At 44.6% G+C, this 23,968-nt stretch overlaps 1 protein-coding gene across 3 annotated transcripts in view; it reads left to right on the forward strand.

The window, feature by feature from the left end:
• The window catches only part of SBF2 (SET binding factor 2), a 595,592-nt gene that overhangs the window by 462,814 nt on the left and 108,810 nt on the right, over positions 1-23,968 (forward strand). For all 3 annotated transcript variants that reach the window (XM_045015032.1, XM_045015034.1, XM_045015033.1), the window contains exons 18-22: positions 6,426-6,596; positions 15,826-16,088; positions 21,528-21,700; positions 21,991-22,064; positions 22,422-22,617. In XM_045015032.1, coding sequence (XP_044870967.1) covers positions 6,426-6,596; positions 15,826-16,088; positions 21,528-21,700; positions 21,991-22,064; positions 22,422-22,617 — 877 coding nt within the window. The remainder of the gene's footprint in view (positions 1-6,425; positions 6,597-15,825; positions 16,089-21,527; positions 21,701-21,990; positions 22,065-22,421; positions 22,618-23,968) is intronic.

The following is a 23,968-nucleotide window of genomic DNA, read 5'->3' on the forward strand; positions in this document are numbered from 1 at the left end:
CTTGACATTTGATACCAAAAGGCTAAGATAAAAAACCTCTTTGAAAGTAACAGTGTCAAAATCTCAGGAACTCACCAAGAGGAGGGGTCAAATGATCCAAAACTTAAGGTCAGTGAAATATGTGTTTGACTGGAGGACTTCGATCTTCTTTTCAGTTGGACACATGAACAGCTGTGCTATGGATTTAGATTTTTTTCAAATTTTGCTTCATCTTTACCTTTTGTAATGTAACCAAGCATATGAATTTACTATAGGTAAAGGAAAGGCACCACTATGTTTCTTACCCACTTCTTCGAACCATCCTTCTTACCTTATATTCATCATCCGTAATCTCTATTCTCTCCCTTGCTTGAACTCTTGTCCTGTGACTTGATTTGTATTTGTCTTGTCTAACTTCATATCAGCTCATTTCAGGTACTGAGCACCCTCATCTCTCATTGACTTCAGTGCATTTCAGGTGTTCAGCACATTGCAGGATTAGGCTCTTTGTGGAAGGAATGGATCATATGGTTCATTATTATGCATTGTTTAATATGTTGTGTAGTTTTGTACTGCTCGATACCTCAAAAAATAAATATTAAGACAATCTCCCTGCTCAAGTAGTATCTTGCTCTCTGATTTTAAAGTATTCTGTAAATTTATGGTGCTACATGTGATTTTTAATATTATTATCCAAATAGGCCATAATTTTTCAGTCATTGTGCTTGCCTTATCAGATTTCATGCAGGAAGGTAATTGTTGTTAATATATGACAACATATGTAAAAGCTGAATTGTAATCATTTCATTTCTCTTTCCGGGGGTGGAGGGAGGGAAATGACATTTGGCATCAGCAGTTTTCTGACTGACGTAAATACTATTTTGTGGAGCCACAGTGCAGGCTTGTATTTGGCAACACATTTTGGGAATGCCTTCCTTTCAGCAGGTGATGCTTTCAGTATCCAGGAGAAGGCAGCATTCTTTATTAGGCTTTATCAATCTCTCCCCCAGCAGGGAATGATGAACAGTGTTTAAATCTAAATCAAGATTACCTGTCATGCCAGCTGTAATATGTTAATGGATTGCAGCTGTTACTGAAAAGAGCAAAGTTTTAAGGGGAAATAGGAAACCAAAAATGAAATTTTAGGATCTGGTGATTAAGGTCTTTAGTCACTGCCAGCCACTCCTATGGTAAGTTCTTCAGGGCAGGGACTGTGTGTTTTCCTATGTGCTTGTACAGCTCTAAGTAGAACAGCCCCCAATCCTGAGAGGGGGAGTATTACTGGGAATTACTGCAATACAAAAATAATGTATAATAGAGTATACTGTGTACAGTTTTTTCAAGAATATGGGACAAAAGAAAATACATACTTAGATGCTGAGTTTCTTCTGCCAGAAAATGTATATGATAAATAAATCTCTGCCTAGGAGGATTACATACCATTTCTGCAGAATTCTATTGCCCTCTACTGGTTCACTGTACGCAGTTGTGATTTGGTAATGCTGACTAATATCTGATGACCTTTTATGGCTTTCATGGTGAAATAACAGTAGACAAACATCACGAGGGCTCAGTGTACCATTCACATTTAAAAGGGAGTAAGAATCTAAACAATCTTGAGTGTTTTAATTTTATTTATTTCGTATTATGTTTTTTATTTTGTGTCCAAGATGCAAAAATAAATAGCTTTCCTAACAGCAGTGAGCCAACACAGCTAGTTCTCTTTTGTGCACTATATCCCTGTACATTTGTGTGTATAAATGTCTATGGCCCCAACCTTACAGTGAACTCCAGATGGGAGGACCTCCATTGACTTCAACAAGCTTCCACAAGAGCACAGGGGTTTTCCTGTATGGAGCCCACCATAGGATTGAAGACTATACCTATAAACACAAGTAAATATATATATGTTTGAGATATATACACACACAATATAATATGCATGTGTACCCATACACTAAGGCTCCTGCAATCTGATCTATATGACAGGACCTTTATGCCTGTATGTAGTCCCACTGAACTTAATGGATCTGCACTGTGCCCACACAGAGTTCTTAATGCAGAATCAGGGTTATATAATGAGTGTGTGTGTGTGTGTGTGTGTGTGTGCGCACGCGCATGGAAAGTATTGGATGTGGAAAGTGAGAATACATTTTTTTCTGTAATATCAGTATTTTTAACAACTATTTTAAAATGTAAAGTTGCTTGTACTCATTTTGAGTAAGAGGATCTGTGAGAAGTAAATTCTAGGTATGTAAGGATATACATGAGAATGAATGAATTTACAGGTAAGAGGTCCATAGTGATTTCAAAATCTACCTTTGTATTGATTCTTATGTAACATATAGACTTCTTAGTAATATTAGTCTGCTGAGAGAGCACAGCATACCTTGCAGGAGAAGTTAGCTCATGTTATGAGTGTTCCTACTGCTCAAAAGACATCAGACAAACAGCTTTACATTAAAGACTTATTAGTTCAGAAGCTTTGGTGAAATTCTTGAGAACTGAATAAGAATTTCATATCTAATGTTTATTTGAATTAATCACGAGCATATACTTCAATAAGGTAAATTATGGCAAAACATTACAAGTCATTTTCTGAAGTGTTCCATTTCAAAATATCTGTTCTGTGATTGTGCATAAATACATGGGAAATGATCAGAAGTTTTAGTTCATCATCACTTTTTCTTGGAGGAAAACACAGTGTAGAAACAGAATTGTTCAGAGGACTTCAAAACTAGTCTTTAAAAAATTTGAATAGTAGTTTGCTACTCTTTGGTATGGAAGGGCCTTTCTGTCTGGTATTGAAACACTACACTGGCTGTTCTGCATGTTTTATAGTTAAAAATATCAAATTGAGTATGAATGAAAGTAGTTTGCAACATATATTAGTTTTATGTAAAATATATCTTTCAGGTGCAGATTATCTTTTGGGTGATGTTTAAGAATGGTTAGTGTGGTACGGTACTAAACTAGATGTAAATTATCTTATCCTTCATCATCCAGATTTACTGCTGCTGTAGCTATAACAACTTTTTTGAGTGCTGGTTCCTATATATATATTCCCCTGTGGATATGCATGCACTCCATGCACCTGACACCGGAAAATTGTAGTAAGTATTGTGCTTTGGTCCATGCCAATACCCCTGCTCTCCTCGTGTGCCATGCCAAGGCTATAAGGGGTGGTGCAGACTGACACCTCTCCAGTTCTTTCTCGTGGCCTGAGTTGGAATCTCCAATGTCTAGAACTGATACTCTTCAGCATTTTTTCCCATAACTATTTTTCAGAGTTTTATAAAGTTAGTTGCTATTGTTAATAGTTTATTAGTTTAGATAATCCTCTGATTCCCCCAGTGCAAGACTTAATTATGCCCAGGCTTCCAGACATTAAGAATTGTATCTCGTGCCCTCACTCCTGATGTATCAGGGACAACTGCCAGCGCTACCTCTACTGCCTCAGAGAAGTTCACATTTCTGCTAAGTGCAGTATCTGTACTCCTTTCCCAACCAAATGTGGCAGGCATGAGAATTCCAGCTTCAGAAATGGAATGCTCCATGAGGCCCCAATCAAATCCAAGCCAGGAGAGCCCACTGCCTATCAACTGACACATCAATGAGTACACCTTCTAGCTCAGTGTCTGACTCAGGAGTGGGAAGGACTAGAGTGTAGGACCCTTTGTCTGGGCATTCTCACTAGTATAAGGGGCACTCTCATAAGCATAAAAATAGATCGCTTCCTAGATCTTCTAAGAAAGAGGATCGCTCCCCACTCCATACAGGTTGGGCTACGCCTTGCACCCAGGACACAGGACCCAGATTTAGGTCCTCTTAAGTTTCATGGCAGTGATCAGAAGGTGCATAGGAGCAAGGTTCCTTCAGTACTGTTCCGTGCGTCACCATTGACACTGAATATGGTAACAACTAAAACTGAACACCAGGAGCTGAAGGACCAACCGTGATCACATAGTCAGAGGCTCCATTGCAGGCAGTACCTTCACAGCCCCAAAAGGAACCACCAATTACTAAGAGTCCCTTTGCACCAACTCTGGCGGCACAAAGCAACAAGCTGCAGCCTTCCAAAGCCCTAGTATCCTACACCACTCCAGGGGCTCCTCCTGGAGCCGCAATCTCCCCTGTTTTTAGGACCAACTTTCAACAGGGAGATTCTAAGACCAGGGAAAAGCCCATTTCCCAATCCATCCATTAGCTGCAGCTTCCCGACATCAGTACTGACAGCACCACTGATGGAACCAGATCTGACCTTCTCATCATCGGGAGAGTCCATACTGATGGAACTATCTTTCCCTCCACCAAGGGAGTTCAGCCCAGAAAGGGGTTTGAAAATCTTCTACTACCAGTCTCATCCATCCAAGTGGCGACCTCATCCTCAGAAACGATGTCTTGGGAATCACAACTTACATTTGAGCCCTCAAATTGGCCTTACTGGGGACTATGGGACCTTGTATGAATGGCATTCAGAATCCATGCGATCCAATAGGAAGTCTTTCCACCTCCCCTCCAAGAGGCCAATCAGAACCTCCTGAGCCCACCAATACCAGCAAATATTTCTCCTTTCTCCCCCAATGGGGCATTTGTTCCTGCCTCGCCATCTCCTTCAGATGACCATAGACCATTTCAAGAGCTGCTTCAGAGAGTAGCAGAAGAGCTCCAAATCCCTTTAGATGAGGTCCAGGACTCACAACACAAGCTTGTGTACATTCTACCACCTACGGGATCTAGCCAAACAGCACTCCCAGTCAACGAGGCCATACTGGAACCTGCAAAAACTGTGTGGAATACACCAGCAACCTTTGCTTCTACCCCTAAGAAGGCAGAAAAGTGGTATTTTGCCCCAGCTAAGGGAGCAGAGTTCTTGTTCTCCAATCCTGTCCCAAACTCCCTAGTCATCCAACCAGCCACGGAAAAGTCGAGACAACAATATGCAAGAGCTGCCTTTGCGGATAAGGAAGCCAAGAGTTTAGACCTTATGGTGAGAAAGATACTTACTTCCACCAGCCTCCAATTTAGAATTTCCAACTAACAGGCCCTCGTGGCAAACGGACAAGTTAGCTGTAAATGGGCACTCACCTCTTGAGTGGCTGGGTGCTGTATCACAGTCCTTTTCTTGACCCTGGTCCCAACCCATTCTGGGGTGTTAGTCTGTTTGCCTTGCGACGGTCTTAAAGGCCAGTTTTAGGCCTTTTAAATTCAGCCTTTTGTTCAGGCTCCCATATAAGCCCTCTCCCCATCTTGGGGTTTATGACACTTTACCCATGGCTGATAGGAGAATCGAGGCTCACCCACTACTTCGGGTTCCAAGCCAGGGATCCTATACATAGCAGTCCACGTTCTGCTTACTTGAATCCTTCGCTGATATTTCCTTGGGCTTCTTCATACCGGGCCCTTTTAACTCCAGCCCTCTCTCAGGGCCAGTGTCTTCTGGTTCTTCTCTTTCTACAATCCAAGCTATGTAAGTTCAGCCAGCTATAAATCTGTCTAATAGTTGGCTCCTTTGGCCTGAGAGGAGAACCCTCCTTCACTCCTCTGGTCCCAGCCAGAAACTGAACTGCTAAGGCCAGGCAACTCCTTTTTTTTATGGTCCAGCAGGATCCTGATTAAGTGTTTCTAGCTTTTCTAGCCCTTTGAGGACCAGGTCTCTTGTGGTTTTCAAAATGGCTGCTCTGAAGAGTCCTCTTTAAGCAAATCTGGAGGACCCATCTTCGTTGCTCTTTTCTTCTCAACCCGTTGCTTCTTGGGGCACAGTGAGGTAGTACCACAGGGCCCCCAGGATGGAGCCTTAAAGGCCAAATGCTCTCCATCACATTACTCCAGGAGAATACGGTTCAGTGTCAAACCAATGATTTTTATTTGGAAATTTGATATTTTGCTAATATATTGGTTATTTGAAATTACATGATTGCATTTCTTACTCTGAAATACATAAAGTACAGAATAAACTTTACATGGATGAAGGAATATCCTAACACTTCTTTGATGATCCATTATTCATACTGTATGGCTTTAGAATATCAGTAATAAAAAGTGAAAGATTACATACTGTTTGGCAACTAAGCTATATTTTGTATTAAAAAAATATTCTTTAAAGCTACCATCATCACAGGATTTTCACTCATGAGTCTTGCCTCCAGTGCAACCCAAGCAGGCCCTGTCTTGTACTGGCAGATCGAGACTCTAGAGTGAGAATCATCCTTTGAGATGATATCTTCAAAGAAGCACAATTACATGTAAATAATTTTTCTTTTTCCCGTGTTACTATAGATCTGAAGGGATACATTGCAATGGATCTTATCTGACTACAACTTTTAAAGTAAACAAAACTCTGATAGATAAAGTATACTGAACCTGCATATTCCACTGTTGTAAAAATATATCAGTATACACATTGATGGTTATTTTAGCTGATATTCTTGTTTCTGTGCTTTCAGAAACTGGCACCTGGAGTTAGTCAGTTTGCTTACACCTGTGTACAAGACCACTCTATATGGACTAACCAACAGTTTTGGGAAACCACATTTTATAGTGATGTGCAAAATCAAGTTCGTTCCCTCTATCTCACAGCTAGGGAAGACAATCATACAATACGTTTGAAGCAAAAGGTAAGAGAATATATAAAATAAATGAAGTGCAAAAAAACAATGTTACTGCAGTATAGTGCTTGACATTTTACATGCAACAAAAGTCATGAAAATGTAAGTTTATTGCTCTCACCACTTCTACAAATCTAGTGTTTTCTTGTTACTATTGCCACATTAAATAGATATGTTATTAACTTTGTTCCATAATCTACATCTGAAATTTATCTAAGTTATGGGGAAAAAGTGGTGAAATATAACTTGTGGACATACTTTACAGTATATTGCCCTTGATTTATGTGCAGATTAATAACAAATAATCAAACTTTAATATTTTTTTTTACTCCCTGATACCCAAAGGTCTCCATCACAGGGAGTTATGCCTGGGTATGAAGGAAAGTTCTGAATTTCAACTTTAACATGCCACTAACATATATTTTTCTTTAATTTCCTAAGCAAAAAAAGGTCCTTTTTAGTGAATTTATAGTATGCAAACTTTATATTGCATTCCAGAGACATTTTGCTAAGCAGGAAAACAGGTTTTAGCCTTGTCAATTGATCAGCACTGAGCTCCCTTAGCTTCAGATCATTTGTATCTCCCAAACAACATAATTCATTGTTCCAGCTGGGGGAAAGTGGGTGGAAGAATGGGTGGATGATGTGCTCATTCAGAAAATACTAAAATAAGAATGTTCCACCAAGCTGTGTATCAGCATGCCAGGTATGATCTACTGGGCCATCCCTATCCTATTCTGTTATGTGAACTTCCCAGAACCACCTTTCCTAATCATGTGATTTGAGAGATAAGTATTACCAGGGACATATGATGAGAAGAGAGAGAGCTGCAGCGTGTAGCTCCACATTACCATATGGGCTTGGGAAGAATGAGATGCAGAGAAGGCACCCTCAGTCATGTGGTTTGTCAGGGGGGTGGGAAAAGTTGCTGAATGAGGAAGTCCCTTGTCCACTTGCAGTGTGTGGGAAGCTGCAGTGGGAAGGAAGGTACTGTAGGGGAGGAGGCACATGCAGACACCCATATTCACATTCTCAAATAATGCATAATTGTACTGAAAATTACTTGGAAAAATTTTTCCACATAGAATACATCCCTGCTATTTTAATTCTTTATCCTCAGCTAAATGAGGATACGTGATATCAGCTACCAGATGTCTTTATTTGAATTTCCTCAGGCTATCATATAATTAGCCTACGTGCCATCTACCGAGTTTACAGAGAGCAAATGCTTGAATTGGAATCCAGCGTGTGAAAACATGAACATTTAAGCTATGCTATAAATTCTTCTTCGAGTGCTTGTTCACGTCCTTTCCAACCAGGTGTGTGTGCACCGCGTGCATGCCAGCCAGAAGATTTTTCCCTTAGCAGCATCCGTAAGGTTGGCCTGGGCACCCCCTGGAGTCACGCCTTTATGATTCCCAATATAGCGCCCTGCCAACACCTACCCACTCAGTTCCTTCTTACCACCACTGATGGCTAGCTGGAACATCGCTTGCTCTTGTGGCAAGCGCTTTGGCAGTGTCTTCTGTAGTTTTCATGTACATATGGTGTAAATAGTTCTTTAGTTGGTTAGTAGTTAGATACAGTTTTAATAGTTTAGCTTTGTTTGGGAGGCTTCCCTGCCGACAACGTTTTTCTCAGCTCTGGGGTATGCCCAAACCTCCAGGGTTTAAACATTGTGAGGAATGGCAAGTTTATGCCCAAGAGTGACCCTCACTCTTCCTGTCTGTGGTGCCTTGGAGAGAGCCACCAGAGAGAAACTGCTCCAGGATCTGTAAGAGTTTCCAACCCAGAACCCTAAAAGACCGGGAGCAGAAACTTAAAATCCTGCTAATGGAGGCGGCGCTGCGACCACACTCCGACCCCGGATACTCTAAACCTGCGCTGAGTACCTCTTCGTCGGTACGCAGTACTCCGGTGCCGATGGTGCGTGAACTGGTGCCACCTAAGGACCCCAGTCCCCCTTGGCACTGTCTCGGCTTGGGGCATAAGAAGCCATCCTCAGTGCGGCACCGCTCTCAATCCCCAGTGCCGCTAAAGAAGAATAGGCTGGGGTCCAGTCGAGTTCGAACCCCTCACAGTCCCCAGATTGCCAAGGCGACCACCTCCAGCTCCTATCGACACTGGAGGTGTTTGAGGCGGCCATGGACCTGATGCGCCTCTCAGTGCCTACCTGCCCAGAGAGGAGGGACAAGTCTCCGGTGACTGTGCAGCCCTACTTCCAATCTAGGGGCAAACCAGTGCTGATACCGCACCGATCTCCATCTCCGGCACACCTCTCCCTGGCACGGCCCGTACACGTAGGGGAGCCACACCAATCCCTGGCCTCTCGGCACTGTTTGCTGGCAGCCCAGGGCACAGCTCCTCTGTGGTCTTCCTACTCAGAGACCTTTGAGTTGGAGGCGGATTCCTATGGCTCCAGCAGGTCCAGGAGCAGGAGATCCAGATCCCGCCGGAGCCACCAGCCCTACCTGGCACCGTGGCTGCAGCAGTGGCAGCCATCATCCCAATGGCCCTTTTGGACACCCTGGGCATACCACCAGAGCCAGGGTCAGGTCCAAGGTCCCGGTTGGCATCGGTGTCTTTTGTTCCACCTCAAGCAATGCCGGCACCACCTGCAGTGGCACTGCCGACCGAAGTGCCGGCCCCGCTGTTACAAACAACAGCTCCGATGGCTTCAGCTCTGACTCCACCAGTGTCGACGAGGTCAGCACCACCGGATTTAGCAGCTCCTGCACCAACCATGGCACCGAGACTCCCACCTCCAGTGGCCCCGGCACTGCATCCCATCGAATACCACATGCCAAGTGACCCAAAGGGTGCTAAAGGCAGTGAGCAAGGTACGCTGCCAGTTATCTCCTCATCATCCTTGCCAGATAAATCAGTCGTGGGGGCATCAGCGGCATCAGCTCTGGAGGATAATCGGGTTCTCCAGCAGCTCCTGCGCTGGGCTGCCCAAAGCTGAGCATACAGGCAGAGGAGGTGGTGATGGAGGAGTCGAACCCACTCGTGGATATCCTCGCACCCTCGGATCCATCACAGGTAGCCCTGCCACTGATAAAGACAGTAGTCAATACCACTAAATCCCTGTGACAGACCCCTGCTTCTCTGGCCCCTACGGCCAAGAGAAACAAAAGCCACTATTTTGTACCATCTATGGGGTATGAACACTTATATACCCACCCACTCCCTGACTCGGTGGTGGTTGATGCAGCCAATCAGCGGGAACTTCATGGCTTCCAAGGTCCCACCCCAAAAAATAGGGAGGCAAAGAAACTCGACCTGTTTGGCAGGAAGGTCTATTCAACGGGGGGGCCTACAGCTCCGCATCGCAAACCAGCAGGCCATCATAAGCACAATATGCGCACAATACCTGCACTGCAATGGCCAAGTTTGTGGAGCTCCTACCACAAGACTCTTGCGCGGAGTTCTCCGCACTAGTGGAGGAAGGAAAGATGATCTTCCAGGCTTCCCTACAGGCGGCTTTTGGACGCGGCGGATGCAGCCTCATGCACACTGGCCACGGGGGTGGTAATGAGGCGGGTCTCCTGGTTGCAGGTCTCTGGACTTCCACATGAGGGCCAACAAATGATCCAGGACCTCCCCTTCGAGGGCTCAACCCTGTTTTCTGATAAAATGGACAAGAGACTTCATAGTCTGAAGGACTTGAAGGCCAGCCTATTATCTCTGGGGCTTCACACACCAGCTACTCAGCATAGGCATTTCAGACCTCAGCCTACCCCTAGGTTCTATCAGATTCAGAACTGCCAGGACGCTCCTCGTAAGAGGAATAGGAGCAGTAGGAGGAGGCAGCACTCCTCCTCGGGGCAGAGCCTCTGGTCAGCCCAAGCCTTCGGCCAGCCCCAGACCCGCCCTCCCTTTGAAGGTGCGGTCAAGGACAGCTCACCAGTTCAGAATCTGGATCTATCCCCTCTTACCTTTTCATCCCATCTATCCCCTTTCTACCATGCTTGGTCCCGTATCACCTCAGACTGTTGGGTGCTCCATCCAATTCTGTGCCCTCTCACCCCTCTACCCTTCTTCCCCATCCCTCTTCAGGGACCCCTCTCACAAGCAACTTCTAATTCAGGAAGTGAACTCCCTCCTCTTGGTAAGGACTCCTCAGGGGCAAGGGTTTCTACTCCCAGTATTTTCTAATACTGAAAGCCAAGGGTGGCCTCAGACCCATCCTGGACCTGCAGCAGCTCAACAAGTTCGTAAAGAAACTCAAGTGCCTCCTGGTCTCGCTGACTTCCATTATCCCCTCATTGGATCCAGGAGACTGATACGGCACCCTTGACTTAAAGACGCTTATTTCCACATAGCAATAATTCTTCCTCACAGACGTTACCTCAGATTCGTGGTAAACAACAGCCACTATCAGTTTACCATCCTCCCTCTTGGCTTGTGAGCAGCACCTCGCATTTTCACCAAATGCATGGCAGTTGTTGTAGTGTTCCTCCGCAAGCACCGGATTCAGGTTTTCCTGAATAAACTGGCTGATCAAAGACCACTCCAAATCCCAAGTGGAGGACCAGGTCAGCTTCATAAGAAGGACCTTCCTCGAACTAGGTCTCCTTCTCAACTACGCCAAATCTACTCTGTCCCCGGTGCAGAGGAGTTTATAGGTGCAGTGCTGGACTCGACCCAAGCCAGGGTCCCGGAAACCAGGTTTCAGTCTCCAGGGGACATCATATGGGGCCCTCAGACAGTTCCCTACAACTACAGCAAGGAACTGCCTGAAACTGTTGGGGCACATGACTGTGTGCACCTACGTAATACAGCATTCCAGACTCAGACTTCGCCCACTTCAGTCATGGCCAGCATCGATTTATCAACCGGCCCGGGACTCTATGGACAGCATTGTAACCCTGCCCAATCCTGTACTGGACTCCCTCCTTTGGTGGCTCGACCCACAGGTGGTTTGTGTGGGAGTACCTTTCACCAGCTCCCAGCCATCCCTTTCATTAGTGACAGATGCCTCGGGTCTGGGCTGGGGGAACATTTGGGAGACCTCAGAACTCAGGGCCTCTGGTCTCAGGCAGACCTCACTCAGTATATCAACGTCAGAGAGCTGAGAGTGGTGCGTCTGGCATGCCAGGTTTTCAGAATATCAGTCCTCATGGACAACACCACAGTGATGTTTTTTATCAACAAATAGGGGGGTGCATGCACCTCTCCCCTGTGCCAGGAAGCCCTCATGCTGTAGGACTTGTGTAGAGCACTCGATACACCTGCAGGCTTCATACCTTCCCGGGGTGCAGAACGAGCTGGCGAACAGCCTCAGCCGAACTTTTCACGGCCATAAGTGGTCCCTCTCGCCAGACGTAGTGAGCTCAATTTTCCATCTCTGGGGCTTTCCCCAGATAGACCTGTTTGCCACGTGCAGCAACAGGAAGTGTCAACTATTTTTCTCCTTCATGAATCACAGGCCAGGTTCCATCGTGGATTCTTTCCTCCTTCTGTGTGGGGACCGTCTGCTCTATGCTTTCCCAACAATACCGCTGGTCTGCAAGGTGCTCCTCAAGGTCCACAGGGACTGGGACCAGGTCATATTGATAGCTCCGGCATGGCCATGCCAGCACTGGTTCACATCACTCCTAGAAATGTCTGTGGTGACCCCACTCACCTTGCCGTTGGTCCCGGACCTGATCATGCAGGATCACGGCTGCCTCCGGCACCCAAACCTAGAGTCGCTCCACCTCACAGCTTGGATGTTCCATGCCTAAATGCTCTGGAACTGTCCTGTTCTGATCAAGTCAGACAAGTTCTCCTTGGCAGTAGGAAGCTCTCTACAAAGGCAACGTATCTTGCCAAGTGGAAGAGGTTCTCTCTCTAGTCGGAGCAGCAGCAGCATCAGTCACCAACGCTCGCCCCAGTCCCTTTCATACTGGACTACCTCTTCCATCTTAAACAACAGGCTCTGTCCTCGTTGTCAATAAGGGTCCACTTGGCCACCATCTCCATCTTCCATCTGGGTACAGATGGCTTCTTGGTCTTCATGAACTGCATGGTTACCCATTTCCTCACAGGCCTCGACGAGGTCTACTCGCAAACTCATCAGCCTGCCTCAGCCTTAACCTGGTCCTCGACAGACTTATGGGCCCCCAATTTGAGCCAGTGGTGACATGCTCCTCGCTTTATCTCTCTTATAAGGTGGCATTCCTGGTGGCAATATTCTCAACTAGGAGAGTGTTGGAGCACAGGGCACTTGCATCCGAGCCCCCTTACACAGTATTTCATAAGGGCAAGGCTCAGCTCAGACCACACCCGGCTTTTCTCCCTAAAGTTGTCTCCCAGTTTCACATTAACCAGGACATCTTCCTCCCAGTGTTTTATCCTAATCCACATTCCTGTGACAGGGAGTGAAGGCTTCACTCATTGGATGTCCACAGAGTGCTGGCCTTCTATATAGAGAGAACTAAGCCGTTCCAAAAGTCCATCCGGTTATTCATAGTGGTGGCGGAGAGGATGAAGGGCCCCCCGTCTCATCCCAGTGCATCTCGTCGTGCATCACGTTTTGCATTCGGGAGTGTTATGGCCTGGCGAAAGTCCCAGCTCCGCCGATCACTGCTCACTCCACCAGGGCTCAGGCCTCCTCAGCTGCATTCCTGGCACAGGTCCCCACCCAGAAGATCTGCAGAGCGGCAACGTGGTCCTCTATACACATTTATGAAGCACTATGCTATCACACAGCAGGCCAGAGACGATGCGGCCTTTGGACGAGCCATGATCCAATCAGAGGATGATTCTAACCCCACCTCCTGAACTTTGGCTTGTGAGTCACCTGGTTGGAATGGACATGAACAACACATCTCGAAGAACAACAGTTACAAGAAGGTGAGTAACCATTTTTTATTTATATCTTACACAAGCCTCACCTGAACGCCATAGGACTTTAGACAAAATCATCTGTCAGGCAATTAGTTGCATCTTATTTCTCCATCCAATTCAAGCTTGATCTCTGCCTGAGTTAAGACTCTGCAAGCTGAAAGGAAAATCTATATAATAGACTGTTAAACCCAACTCAGCAAAAAATGAATACACAAAGATGGTATGGGCTAGAAAACACTAGAATTGAATTAAACTATTAAATTGAACTTGGCTATACTATGCTATTTGCATTATTTCAGTACAATACCTTAATTCACTTAAGGATGCAATCCTTAAGTCCTATTACAAGTAGATATAAGTGTTAGATTTTTTTAATTTTTTTTTTTTTACATTTTATATAATGAAATGAAGAGTTCAACACTTTGGAATTAATGTTAATATCTCTTTTCTTAATGTTAGTAATATAACTCTATCATCTATTGTTTGTGGTAATATTTATTCTAGGAGAAAAATTCTGTAGGTCTGGACCAGGAAAAAACAGCCCCTAATCATTTTTGTTGCCCTTTTCTGAATCTTCCAATATCAATATATCTGTTTTGAGACGGGGTGACCACATTTGCACGCAGTATTCAAGATATGGACGTACCATGGATTTATATGGAGGCAATATGATATCTTCTGTCTTATTATCTATCTCTTTCCTATGATGCCCAACGTTCTGTTCACTTTTTTGACTGCCGCTGCACATTGAGTGGATGTTTTCACAGAACTATCCACAGTGATTCCAAGATCTCTTTCTTGAGTGGTAACAGCTCATTTAGACCCCATCATTTTATATGTATTGTTGGGATTATGTTTTCCAATGTGCATTACTTTGCATTTATCAACATTGAATTTTATCTGCCATTTTGTTGCCCAGTCACCCAGTTTTGAGAGCTCCTTTTGTAGCTCTACGCACTCTGCCTGGGACTTAACTATCTTGAGTAGTTTTGTATCATCTGCAAATTTTGCCACCTCACTGTTTACTCCTTTTTCCAGATCATTTATGAATCTGTTAAATACTACTGGGCCCAGTTCAGACCCCTGGGGGACACACCTCTCCATTCTGAACACTGACCATTTATTCCTACCCTTTGTTTCCTATCTTTTAACCAGTTATCAATCCATGAGAGAACCTTCCCTCTTATCCCATGGCTGCTTACTTTGCTTAAGAGCCTTTAGGGAGGGCCCTTGTCAAAGGCTTTCTGAAAATCTAAATATACTATATCCACTGGATCCCCCTTGTCCACGTGCTTGTTGACCCCCTCAAAGAATTGTAGTAGAGTGGTGAGGCATGATTTCCCTTTACAAAAAGCATGTTGACTATTCCTCAACAAATTATGTTAATCTGTGTGTCTGACAATTTTGTTCTTTACTATAGGGAGGAGGGATTGCTCAGTGGTTTGAGCGTTGGCCTGCTAAACCCAGGGTTGTGAGTTCAATCCTTGAGAGGGCAATTTGGGGATTGGTCTTGCTTTGAGCAGGGCGTTGGACTAGATGATCTCCTGAGATCCCTTCCAACCCTAATAATCTGTGATTCTATAGTTTCAACCAGTTTGCCTGGTACTGAAGTCAGGCTTACCAGCCTGTAATTGCCATGGTCACCTTTGGAGCCCTTTTTAAAAATTAGCATCACATTAGCTATGCTCCAGTCATTTGGTACAGAAGCTGATTTAAAAGATAGGTTACAGACTACAGTTAGTAATCCTGCAATTTCACACCATCTGGTCCTGGTACTTATTACTGTTTAGTTTATCAGTTTGTTCTAAAATCTCCTCTAATGACTCCTCAATCTGGGACAGTTCCTCAGATTTGTCACCTTAAAAGAATGACTCAGGTTTGGGAATTTCCCCTCACATCCTCAGTCATGAAGACTGATGCAAAGAATTCATTTAGTTTTTCCACAATGGCCTTATTGTCCTTTAGCATCTCAAAATCATCTGTCAGGCAATTAGTTGCATCTTATTTCTCCATCCAATTCAAGCTTGATCTCTGCCTGAGTTAAGACTCTGCAAGCTGAAAGGAAAATCTATATAATAGACTGTTAAACCCAACTCAGCAAAAAATGAATATACAAAGATGGTATGGGCTAGAAAACACTAGAACTGAATTAAACTATTAAATTGAACTTGGCTATACTATGCTATTTGCATTATTTCAGTACAATACCTTAATTCACTTAAGGATGCAATCCTTAAGTCCTATTACAAGTAGATATAAGTGTTAGATTTTTTTAATTTTTTTTTTTTACATTTTATATAATGAAATGAAGAGTTCAACACTTTGGAATTAATGTTAATATCTCTTTTCTTAATGTTAGTAATATAACTCTATCATCTATTGTTTGTGGTAATATTTATTCTAGGAGAAAAATTCTGTAGGTCTGGACCAGGAAAAAACAGCCATGGACCTGGCTGCTGAGCAGTTGCGTTTATGGCCAACACTCAATAAAGAAACTCAGCAGGAGCTGATACAGAATGAGGAAAGTACAGTTTTCAGTCAGGCAATTCATTTTGCTAACCTCATGGTCTACCTGCTAGTGCCACTGGACACAAGTAAAAACAAACTATTGAGAACATCAGCTACAGGAGACTGGGAGAGTGGAAGCAACAGCATTGTCACAAATAGGTACGTAAATGAAAAGACATGGTTTGGTAGTAAGCAATTGTGGAATGTAACTCGGTCCTTTTAATAAAAATACTGTATTATAAAAATTAAACACAGGAGTACTTTACAGTAATGGAAGTTCACGTCCTATGGTAACAACCTCTGTAACAATGTAAAAGTAAGTACCTTTGGAATTGTAATTCACCTCAGATTGGAGATTTTAGGTAGCAGTGCCATTCAGCCCATGCATGCACCCATGCAGCCGCATGCTCTGCACCATGTATATATGCAGCTGTGCAAGTGAACCACCTTCAGTTCCTTCTCAGACACCTCGGCCTGTGATGGCACCTCAACAGTGTCCAAGTTGAGCTTACCTTTCTCTTATCTACTAGTTAGTTAACATTAGTCCTTAGTGTTATCTTTGTATTAGTTAGTTGTAATTATATAATTTTTTAAAAAATATTATAGAGAGAGAGAGAGAGGGGAGTGGTGGAGGGGGGGAGAGAGAGAGAGAGTTAATTATAATTATAAGTGTAAAGATCGTTGTCCTTTTAGCTTTTTTTGCCTCTCAGGGGAACTTAAATACTGGAGGGCATGCCCAGTTCTCCTGGTTGGAAATGCTGTCTTTCATGCTGGAAGGTGATCCTGGTGAGTGATAGGCATTCCCAGCGTGTCCGTTGCCTTGGGGAGTCAATTATAATTAAGAGCAAGAAAGAACAGGAACCTCAGTTATGTTTCCTCATGATGGAGAGAGCTCTCTGGCCAGCTTCTGACCCCAACCAAGGGACCCCACCCTGTACAATGAACTTCAAGCAAGTCAGCTGCCTCAGCCTCCTCAGTGCATTCTCTTGAGCATCGAATAAGTTGTCTCTGGAATCCTCTCAAAAGGACTATAGGAAGCAGTCTTCATGCCCTCTGGGTAGAGGATCTACCTCAAAGAGATTGTCTCCGGTTCAGACAACCATTTTAACACCTATCGGTCTCCAGCTTGGTACCCACGTGGCTGCAGGTTCTTCAGGTACCATGAGCACCAGCATGGCCAAGGACTCTAAGGATTCTAGTTCCGGAAGATCAGTACTGTCTGTTGATTGGAGCAGCAGGGAGAAGATGATCAGCTCTTCTGGTACTGACAGAGTCTACCAGGCCCTCAGTACCTAGCATTTTGGCACTGCAGAAAACCAGACAACACCTACTGGTCAGTCATCATACTGCATAAGACCTTCAGTACCATTATCTCCCTCTGCCACAGTTACTTCTGCCTAGGCTGCCTTTTTGGCACCAACCAATGTTTCAGTACTGCAAGAGTTTTGATTCCTGGGGGACCTGGCAGTAACACAAACATCTGAATCTCTTTTGTTCGGCACCCACCCATTCTCGACATTGAGGACCTCTTGCTCTCTGGACATTTGCCTGGTACCGATGGAGTCTACACCTATCTCTAAGGGTGTCTCTCCCTAACGAAGTGACAATGAGGAAGATGACGAGGACTTTTCATCAGTCTCCCAGATTTCTGTCCTTGGCTCTCCTTTCCACTATAAGGGGACTTTCTTTCCTGAGACCTCCAGGGAATCAGAACAGCTTCTTGAAAGACATCTCATACTCCATCCCGGTATGGACACCTTTGGGCACCTCCCACCCATGCTATATGCACCATCTCATTGGCTATACTGGGACCCTTGAGCAGCTTAACTACAACAATTCTACAGGGCCCCTAGTGTTTCTCGCTGGGAGAAGGGCAGATAATCCCGACCAACCTGTCTCTAGGGTGCCCGATCCACAGGAAGAGACGGGATGGGGGGGTAATAGGAGCCTATATAAGAAAAAGACCCACAAATCAGGACTGTCCCTATAAAATCAGGACATCTGGTCACCCTACTTGCCTCCCAAGTACCTTACAGACGCCGGCATAAGAAACAAGAGTTCCAAAAGAAGAGACCACCTATTTCTCAGGCATTGACCTGACAGCCCACAATTTTGACACACCAATTTTGATAGGGTGGACAAGGTGTTCAGTTACTATCCCCACTCATACCTACTTCAGCAATCTGTATGTCTCTCTCACTTTGGTGACCATTTCTCTCACTTCCACTGAGCTTGGGAACATATCCTATGGACATGGGGGCTTTGGAGATCATTTCAACAGAATACTCCATTCACTTTACTTCCCTCCAGCCATCCCACCCCGCTTCCCCATCCCTCTTCAGGGACCCCTCTCACAAGCACCTCTGATGACAGGAAATAGACTTCCTCCTGAATTTGGGTGCTATAGAACCAGTTCCTATGCAACACAGAGGGATGGGGTTTTATTTCAGGTACTTCCTGGTTCCAAAGAAGAATTGTGGCTGGAAACCCTTTGTGGATCTAAGATTACTCAACGGATTTGCAAAGATTCAGAATTCAAGATGGTAATTCTTGCAGCAATAATTCCATCACTGGACAAAGGGGATTGGTTCTCGGCCCTTGACCTACTTACTTTCATACAGCGATTCACCCCTTCCGCAGAAGTTTCCTACACTTTGCTGTCCGTCAAGAGTATTTTTAATACAAGGCTTTCCCATTCGGTCTCTCCTCTGCACCCAAAGTGTTCTAAAAATTTCTCTCAGTGATGGCTCCTCATGTTCACAGACAAGGAATTCTGATTTTCCCATACCTTGATGAATTGGCTGCTCGAGGGACTCTCCTACAATGAAGTCTCACTGGCCACTCAGAGGGCCATAGACCTATTTCTCAGACTGGGACTACAATTAAACACCCAAAAGTCCACCTTAACCCCAGTACAAAGTTTGGAGTTCATAGACGCTTACCTCAATGTGGTAGTGGCCAAAGCATACCTCCTTTCACACAGGTTCAAAGCCCTAGCCAATTTGGTCACTACAGTCTAGATCAGCCCCCTGACATGATCTAGAGCAGCGGTCCCCAACCTTTTTGGCACCAGGGACCGGTTTCGTAGAAAAAAAAATTTCCGCGGACCTGTGGGATGGTTTTGGGACGATTCAAGCGCATTACATTTATTTTTGTACTTTTATTTCTATTATTATTGTAATATATAATGAAATAATTATACAACTGACCATAATGCAGAATTAGTGGGAGCCCTGAGCTTGTTTTCCTGCAACTAGACGGTCCCATCTGGGGGTGATGGGAGACAGTGACACCCGAAGTGTGTTGCTTATATCTAGTCTACTCTGTAATCTCGTTTTGGTTGTTGTCACTGCAGAAAACCCTGCTTCACAAAGATAGGATGTTGAAAATGTTTATCAGGGTACAGGTAGGGGGTGGGGTCCTGGGGGAAAGCTGGGGGGGTCTCAGGAGGGGGCAGTTGAGGACAAGGAGAAGGGAGGCTTAGATAGGGGCTGGGGTCCCAAGGGGCAGTTGGAGCAGGGGTCTTGGGATGGAGCAATTGGGGGACAAGGAGCAGCGGCATTTAGATAGGGGGTGGGATCCTGGGGGGCAGTTAGGGGCAGGATTCCCAGGAGAGGGGTATCAGGGGACAAGGACCAGCGGTGTTAGATAGGGGGTGGGGGTCCTGGGGGGCAGTTGGGGCAGAGGTCTGGGGAGGGGGCAAACAGCGGCCGCGGGCCGGGATTCAAACGGCTCTGGGCTACCCGCAGCCGTGGGGAGTTCTGAGCCCTTTAAATCCCAGCCACAGCTGGGAATCTCTGCGGGCGACCCAGAGCCCTCTGACTCCCGGCTGCAGCTGAGATTTAAAGGGCTCTGGGCTCCCCGCCGCTGCGGGCAGCCCAGAGCCATTTGATTCCCGGCCGCGGCTGGGATTTAAAGGGCTCTGGGCTCCCCGCCGCTGCAGGCAACCCAGAGCCCATTGAATCCCGGCCGTGGCTGGGATTTAAAGGGCTCTGGGCTCCCTGCCGTTGTCGGAAGCCCAGAGCCCTCTGACTCCCGGCAGCGGCTGAGATTCAAAGGGCTCCCCGCGGCTGTGGGCAGCCCAGAGCTCTTTGCTTCCTGGCCGCCGCCGGGATTCAAAGGGCTCTGGGCTGCCCGCAAGAGCTCCATGTGCGCTCGGTTCGCGGCCCGGTTCCTAACAGGCCAGGGACCGGGACCGGTCCGCGGCCCGGGGGTTGGGGACCCCTGATCTAGAGATTGTCTCCATGGCACATGTGGCAGCTGATACCTTTGTGATAAGGCATATGTGCTGCCTTGAGGGGTGGTTCAGAACTGTTTATTCACCAATCAAATGGAGTTTGAACAAAATACTCCCAATGCCCTCAGTCGAGAAAAAAATCCTTTAACTGGTGGAAGGACCCTTAAAATTTTTTGCATGGGTCCCCTTTTCTCAATCATCTCCAGTGTCAATAATAACAATGGGCACATCCCTTTTGGGATGGGAAGCCCATCTAAACAGTCACTGCTCAAGGCAAGTGGTCACCTCTTGAGTCCATGCTACACTTCAACTTACTGGAACTCCGAACAGTCGAAAATGCCTGTCTCCATTTTCTTCCACTGATCAGGGAAAATACGTGAAGATCATGACAGACAACATGTCGTGCATGTTTTATATCAACCATCAAGGGGGGAGCGAGATCATCTTCTCTCTGCTCTGGAGCAGTGAGGCTTTGGAATTGGTGCATTCTAAATCTAAAGCATCTCAGCAGCTTACTTTCCTGGCATGCAAAACATCACAGCAGATACCCTCAGTAGGCACTCCTCACAGGATCACAAATGGGAGATAGAGCCCATTACAATCCACTGCATATTTTGATGTTGGAGCATCACACAGAAGACCTGTTCACCATAGCCAAGAAAGAGCAAGAAACACTCGAGAAGCAGACTGCCCCTAAGGGTGCTCCACTACTTGCCCTTATCTCCTCTGCTTCCGAGTTCTTTGTAATGGAATTTGGCAGTACAGAAGAAACTGAGGGCAGTTCACCTGCACAGCTCTGTATGGCTACGGTGCATAGCATGGGACTGTATGGGCTGCATGTGTGGGCTGAACAGGCACTCCTAACTAAAATCTCCAATCTGAGGCTCATGAGACCCATGCACACCTAGGGTGGAGCACACATGGAGATGCACATCTTGAAGAACCACAGTTACTGCACAGGGTCAGTATCTTTCTCTTTGTTGAGCATGGATTATAGACTGTGAATGATGCTAAGTATAATGAAGAGGAAACATGGAACCAGACTTAAAGGATTTTCCTTTTTAAGGAACTGTTCCTTTCTGTACTAGACTTGTTAGGAAAGTTTTCTGCCTTATTTATTCACCAGCGCAGCTCCAGCAGTGGGAGTGCTATTGTAGACATGGCACCAGCATACACTGATGTTTATATTGTTAGTATCTGAAACTGTGATTGAAGTGTAGAGGCAAAGTGGACTATATATTTAGCTACACTGAATACAGCAGGCTCATTAGACAAAAATTATATGGTAGCTATTCTCTGTGTATTATAGTTAGCTAACTGGATTTTTTTACGCTAGCAGTTTTTTTCCTTTTCTTCTGTAGTATTGCCGGCAGTGTTGCAGAGAGCTATGACACCGAAAGTGGGTTTGAAGACTCTGAGAACAATGATATTGCAAATGCAGTTGTGCGCTTCATCACCAGGTTTATAGACAAAGTATGTACAGAGAGTGGAGTTACACAGGATCACATCAAGAGCCTTCATTGCATGATACCAGGTAAGAACTGGTTAAAAAAAAATGTGAATTTGCAAAATTGTCACTTCTTTCTCTGGGAACTGATATTTTCCAGTAGAAGTGTATTTTTGGTTTGTTGTTTTCAGTATAATTTATGGGTTTGTTTCCTAGACTGTAATCATTGATGAATTCCAAATAGCCATTGATGACATCTACGCTGTTTTTCCTTGACAGTTTAACTCTAGGATTTCAAAACAGTGGAGTTATATTTAGTTTGTTTTACTCTTTCTTATATTGTGTGAGGTTTAATTTATGGTGTCACTGATTCCCAGGGATTGTAGCAATGCACATTGAGACTCTGGAGGCCGTCCATCGAGAGAGTAGAAGACTACCACCAATACAGAAGGTAAGTATTATAAAAGGTGTTTGACGTGGCTTCAGCCTTCCTTTTTCTAATATTATGAAGAGACTGAACAGTATAATCAAGAAATTTTCCACCAATGTTAAATAAATTGTTTGGCTTTGGTCTCATGACATATGAACTTGTGAAAGTAGCAGAGCCAAATCTCTGAACATAAAGTGTTTGCATGCCAACTACTTATTAAGACCCATTTCACTGAGTTGAGTCCAAACTCAGCCTCTCGCAGAGTCAGTCTCATAACAGTTTTGAATTTAAATTTTTCATGTCAAATACCAGTTTGGTAGATTCCAGTGTTATACTGTACATTACACTTACATTTAAAATTCTTATATTTGGCCTCAGCCTAAGATTCTGCGACCAGCTTTGCTGCCAGGAGAAGAGTTTGTGTGTGAAGGTCTCCGTGTGCTGCTGGATCCTGACGGGAGAGAGGAAGCAACAGGAGGATTGCTTGGAGGTCCCCACATTCTCCCAGCAGAAGGAGCCTTGTTCCTTACCACATACAGAATTATATTTAAAGGCACTCCTCATGATCAATTAGGTACGGTCTTTCTTACTAAGATCAGAATAATTTATGGTCTGGCAGGCGTATGAGACCTTGAACTGGCCCTGCAGTTTATTTAAGCAAGACCATCAAAACAGATCTACCCAACAAAAAACTGCTAAGAATTCAATTAAGTATTAATTTAATTCATGTTGATCATCTGTACAGAAATAGACCATGTGCCTAGATTCTTGACTTTATCACTAAATATAATGATATTTATTTTTGATGTTACATTTTAATTTATCTGCAATTCAAATATCCACCTGATTTTTTAGGTATTGAATTTAGCATTGTTCCCATGTTACAGTAGGCCTTTGGGGTCCTATTTACTTAAAATACAATAAAAATATACTTTGAGCTTTCTGTTCATACTTAACATAAGAACAGCCATACTGGGTCAGACCAAAGGTCCCTCTAGCCAGTATCCTTTCTTCCGATAGTGGCCATTGCCAGATGCCTCAGAGGGAATGAACAGAACAGATAATCATCAAGTGATCCATCCCCTGTCGCACATTCACAGCTTCTGGCAAACAGAGGCTAGGGACACTATCCCTGCCCATCCTGGCAAATAGCCATTGATGGACGTATCCTCCATGAATTTATCTAGTTCTTTTTGGAACCCTGTTATAGTCTTGGCCTTCACAACATCCTCTGGTACGGAGTTCCACAGGTTGACTGTGCGCTGTGTGAAAAAATACCTCCTTTTAGTTGTTTTAAATCTGCTGCCTATTAATTTCATACGGTGGCCCCTAGTTCTTGTGTTATGAGAAGGAATAAATAACACTTCCTTATTTACTTTCTCCACACCAGTCATGATTTTATAGACCTCTATCATATCCCCCCTTAGTCATCTCTTTTCCAAGCTGAAAAGTCCCAGTCTTATTAAGCTTTCCTCATACAGCAGCCATTCCATACCCCTAATCATTTTTGTTGCCCTTTTCTGAATCTTCCAATATCAATATATCTGTTTTGAGACGGGGTGACCACATTTGCACGCAGTATTCAAGATATGGACGTACCATGGATTTATATGGAGGCAATATGATATCTTCTGTCTTATTATCTATCTCTTTCCTATGATGCCCAACGTTCTGTTCACTTTTTTGACTGCCGCTGCACATTGAGTGGATGTTTTCACAGAACTATCCACAGTGATTCCAAGATCTCTTTCTTGAGTGGTAACAGCTCATTTAGACCCCATCATTTTATATGTATTGTTGGGATTATGTTTTCCAATGTGCATTACTTTGCATTTATCAACATTGAATTTTATCTGCCATTTTGTTGCCCAGTCACCCAGTTTTGAGAGCTCCTTTTGTAGCTCTACGCACTCTGCCTGGGACTT

The sequence above is a fragment of the Mauremys mutica genome, chromosome 4 (genome assembly GCF_020497125.1).
Source record: "Mauremys mutica isolate MM-2020 ecotype Southern chromosome 4, ASM2049712v1, whole genome shotgun sequence".
Lineage (NCBI taxonomy): Eukaryota > Metazoa > Chordata > Testudines > Geoemydidae > Mauremys > Mauremys mutica.